The following is a 4,487-nucleotide window of genomic DNA, read 5'->3' on the forward strand; positions in this document are numbered from 1 at the left end:
CTTAAGATCTCGATTTTTTGCCTGGCAATCTTGTCTACTTCCCCTACCCAGGAGGATAGCTATATGTTTTTCTTTGGGTTCACCTTTTTTTTAAGAGAAGAAATATGATTTAAATGATATGTGTGACTTTAAGCCATTTTTTGCTTGTCATAAGGGAATATTTTTATTTCCTGTGCCTGTTCCTAAACAGTTGCTCAGCTTAATAACTTTTAAAGATGGAGCAGAATTTTCCCTGTTGATATATACTTAGTAGATTTGTTGAAAGAATGCGGCAGTGAATTTGATCTTGAATTACAAATGACCTGCTCTCTATAGGCTGAAGTTACGTACAATCTGGTAAATGAATCAGGCTTTTCTCTCCATCCCTCGGTCTGTACAGTAGTCTTAGTACAGTCTACAGTCACTTGCTAATGTCATATCTAACTACTGGGTTAGATAAAATTTTGAGTGGGTATGGATTTGGTAATTTTTTGTCCTAAATTGTTATATTCATGTTAGTCATACAGAATGTAAGGTTAAAAATGAAAGTGACCTAGCAGAGAATTCTGAGGAAATCGCATGTTAAAGACCTAACTGGCAAAGAGAATCCTAAGGATTCTAGAAGAACTGGTGAAGCAGTCATATTTTAGATGCTGAATTCTGGGCAAATTAGTGATGATAGGTACTATAGTGGAAGTCTTAGATGCCAGAGCCAAATTATAATAACAGAGAGGCATATTGAAAATTGACGTTTTAGCATTTTGTCTAAGATAATTGACAGCAAGAATTGCATATATAGAAAGAGGACTACTATTTTTCACAGGAAAAAACCCAACTACCTTGTTAACCTTAATAAATAAATATAAAGCTGATTCTAGTAAATTCTACTAGGAACCTTTGTGGTTTTTCCAATTCCTCTTTTAGGGGCATAACCCAGTGACCAGGGTGTTTCAAAGGCAAGAGTCAAAAAGCCTTCTTAACCACTCCATTGCTTCTTAAAGTTCTTGTTCTGCCTGTTGGCTGACCCAGTACATCTTCAAAGTGTTTCTGATAAGTAAAGTAGCTTATTGCATTTAATGTGAAGAATCTCTTCCTTCAAACAGATGTATTCAGTCATATTAAATACTGTATATTTCAGGCTTAAGCCATTGGATATTGAATTTATGAAACGTTTGCATGAAAAAGTGAATATCATCCCACTAATTGCCAAAGCAGACACACTCACACCAGAGGAATGCCAACAGTTTAAAAAGCAGGTAAGGAAGAATGAATTACCTTTTCGATTTTCTAGCCATTTTAATCAATATGTTATTTTTAGTCTATTTATCTTCCATATTTTCTCTTGAATCTTTTGTTTGTATTACTTAATAAAATAAATGTCTAGAAAATAATACACACACACATACACAAATACGAATTTAATCTTCCTTCCCCAAACTCATGCCCTGTTATTGCAGTAGCAATTCCCCCACCCCTTTTTTGGTTTTAGGGTTTTTTTTTTTGTTGTTGTTTTATTTGTTTTTTTCTTCTTTTGAGACAATTTCTCTGTGTAGTTTTGGCTATCTGGAACTCTAAACCAGGCTGACCTCAAACTCACAGAGATCCACCTACCTTTCCTTCCCAAGTGCTAAGATTAAAGGCATATGCCACCTCTGCCAGGCTATAATAATATTCTTAATGATACATTTTTTCAGTTTGTTGTATTCAGTTTTTTATATATGGAATTTATGAAATCTAAGTTAAATTTTTGAAAGTCTGTCTATTCTTTAAATCTAAGTCTTTAAATTTTTGATCAGTGTTTAAAAAATGATTTTGTATTATATTTAAAATAAGATCTCTGTGAGTTCGAGACCAGCCTGGTCTACAAGAGCTAGTTCCAGGACAGGCTCCTAAAATAAGCCTTATATTTTTGTTATCTTATTATCTTTGTAAGCTTCTCTGTAACAACATACCTTTTAAAACTTTTGAAATATGAATTTTAGAATACCTTAAAACTTGTTACAAAATGAACAATGTTCTTGAAGTGGTGTTAAATTCATACAAATTTTGGCATCTTTAGACAGCTTTTACTACCAATATTTTCATCACAGGTATGTTTTTCCTCTCCCTTTTTTTCTCCATTCTCTTTCTATTCATTCTCTTCTTTTTCATCTTTCCTCATTTATTTCTTTGCCCCTTTTCCTCCTCCTTTTCTTCTTTTGTCTTATTTCTCCATTGTTGTAATTTGAGATGGGGGTCACTATAACCAGACTGGACTCCACGTTGAGGCAATTCTATCTTTGCTTCTTAAGTTTCTGCCTTGAATAGTCTATAACTCTATATTGATACTGATTTATTCTGAGAAGTTAGATGTTGAAAGGATACATTAGTATTAGTAATGGTTTCTTCTTTAAGATTGGTCATGTGCCTACTGCCCTTCCCCTGCTCCCATCCCCATCCTTTTTCTTTCGTTTCACCCAGCATTGAACTCAAGGCCTTTGGTATATGTACTTTAACTCTGTACTGTGCTTCTAGGCTCAAGTTTCTTTTCTTTATGCTTAGAGCCATATTTCTTACTCAGGAAATGATTTGGAATTTTTTCAAAACAATTGTTAGACATTAGTTATATAGAGGAAGTTGGGGCTTTAGCATTTATTTTGAAAATGCTTATTTACATAATTTTAGTGTTTAACTTTTGACTAAGGATCACTGCTGTTTAAGCTTGCAATTTTTCATAGTTGGACTTTCTTTGTTGTCCACTTTCTCCCAAATAATGAAATGGACAGCTATTATTAAGTATGAAAGCTTGGCCTTAGCTTAGGCTTGTTCCCAACTAGCTCTTAACTTAAATTAACTCGTTGATATTAATCTACGTTCTGCCACATGGCTTGTTACCTCTCCTTAGTAGAGTCTGTCCTACTTCTTTGTTGCCTGTGGCAAAAGGTATTTTCATTTTTATTCTTCAAGACAGGAGTCTCACTGTGTAGCTCTTGGCTTGGAACTCACTATTTAGACCAAGATGAACTCATGAACTCACAGAGATCAGCCTGCCTTCTGAGTGCTGAGATTAATGGTTTGTGCCACCTTGCCCAGCCATTGATTTATTTTTAGGGTAGATAGATGCCCAATGTTAAAGGCATGGTCCTATTGGTGGCCATTGATAACTTTTTCTTTTTTGAGCTAGGTCTTCACTCTTCAGCCTAGGCTAGCAAAGAACTCTCAGTCCTCTGGCCTCAGCTTTCCAAGTGTTCGGATTACAGGTGTCTACTACACTATGCAGGGATTACTCCTGTTTATTTCTGTTTAGCATAGTAATCATATAACTCATTTTGTTTACAGCCTCTATATGGCTGTTGGAGTCTTTTGTTGTGAGCACAGTAGTACAAGTTACAAGGGGAGGGTTGTTTTGGGAGTTTGAATTGTATAGGTAGGTGACTGTTAGTTGGACATCTGTATTTTCCCTTGTGAATTTGAAATCCTCTTAGACAAGGTAATTTAATTTGAAATAGATAATTTCTGTTATTATTAAGTCTTGAGGTTCTTTACTTCTAGTGTGTATTTTCTCCTAACTTGCTTATCTAGCCTTTGATTTATGTGTGTATGCTTGTTCATGTAATAACTTTTTCTGTTAGAGTGTATACCTTTCTCCTAGGACAAATGTTGTAATTTTTTTACTTACCCTTTTCTATTATTTTTAGGTGACTTTAAGCTATGTTGCTTAGGTTTTATAGTAAGTTATATCAAGAGAAAGAATCACATTCATTTTAAACGATTGATCAAAAACCATTATAGAAGATAGAGACCACCTGGATAAATGCCATTCTAGAATAAATATTCTTTCATTTGTAGAATTATTTTTGGATGATAACCATAAGATTGACACTTCTGAAGTAATTGAATTTAAAAATATTTTAAATTCATTTTGCTGTGTGCGTGTGTGCACGAGAGTGAAGGGAAGATGGTGCATATGCCACGTCATACTTGTAGATGTTGGAGGATAATTTTGTAGAGTTGTTTTTTTTTCTTTCTCCTTCTACGTTTATAAATCTCCCAGACTTTCATGGCAAGCATCTTTACCTTCTCTCCCTGATCTCCAGTAATAGGTTTTGATATTTAAATATGAACAACAAATGACCAGAAACTGAGGTGTCTCATGAAAATCCAAGAAAAAGGAAAAATAACTGCTTATGTCATAATTATATGTGGTGTCCTTTCCCTACTTCTGTTATAGATAATGAAAGAAATCCAAGAACATAAAATTAAAATATATGAATTTCCAGAAACAGATGATGAAGAAGAGAATAAGCTGGTTAAGAAGATAAAGGTAGGTTTGTTTCTATGCACAGTGAAGTATTTGGGCCTTCTAATTATACTCTAATATGAAAAAACAGAAGTTTCACTTTTAAAGTACTTGGCTTACAAAAACAAATACGGGGGCTGGAGAGATGGCTCAGTGGTTAAGAGCATTGCCTGCTCTTCCAAAGGTCCTGAGTTCAATTCCCAGCAACCACATGGTGGCTCACAACCAT

The 4,487-nt window shown here is 34.5% G+C and overlaps 1 protein-coding gene across 2 annotated transcripts in view; it reads left to right on the plus strand.

The window, feature by feature from the left end:
- Positions 1-4,487, plus strand: part of Sept7 (septin 7) — a 67,686-nt gene that overhangs the window by 44,821 nt on the left and 18,378 nt on the right. For both annotated transcript variants that reach the window (XM_005346960.3, XM_005346961.2), the window contains exons 7-8: positions 1,118-1,235; positions 4,190-4,282. In XM_005346960.3, coding sequence (XP_005347017.1) covers positions 1,118-1,235; positions 4,190-4,282 — 211 coding nt within the window. The remainder of the gene's footprint in view (positions 1-1,117; positions 1,236-4,189; positions 4,283-4,487) is intronic.

This window comes from Microtus ochrogaster, chromosome 5, assembly GCF_000317375.1.
Source record: "Microtus ochrogaster isolate Prairie Vole_2 chromosome 5, MicOch1.0, whole genome shotgun sequence".
Taxonomy (NCBI): Eukaryota; Metazoa; Chordata; class Mammalia; order Rodentia; family Cricetidae; genus Microtus; species Microtus ochrogaster.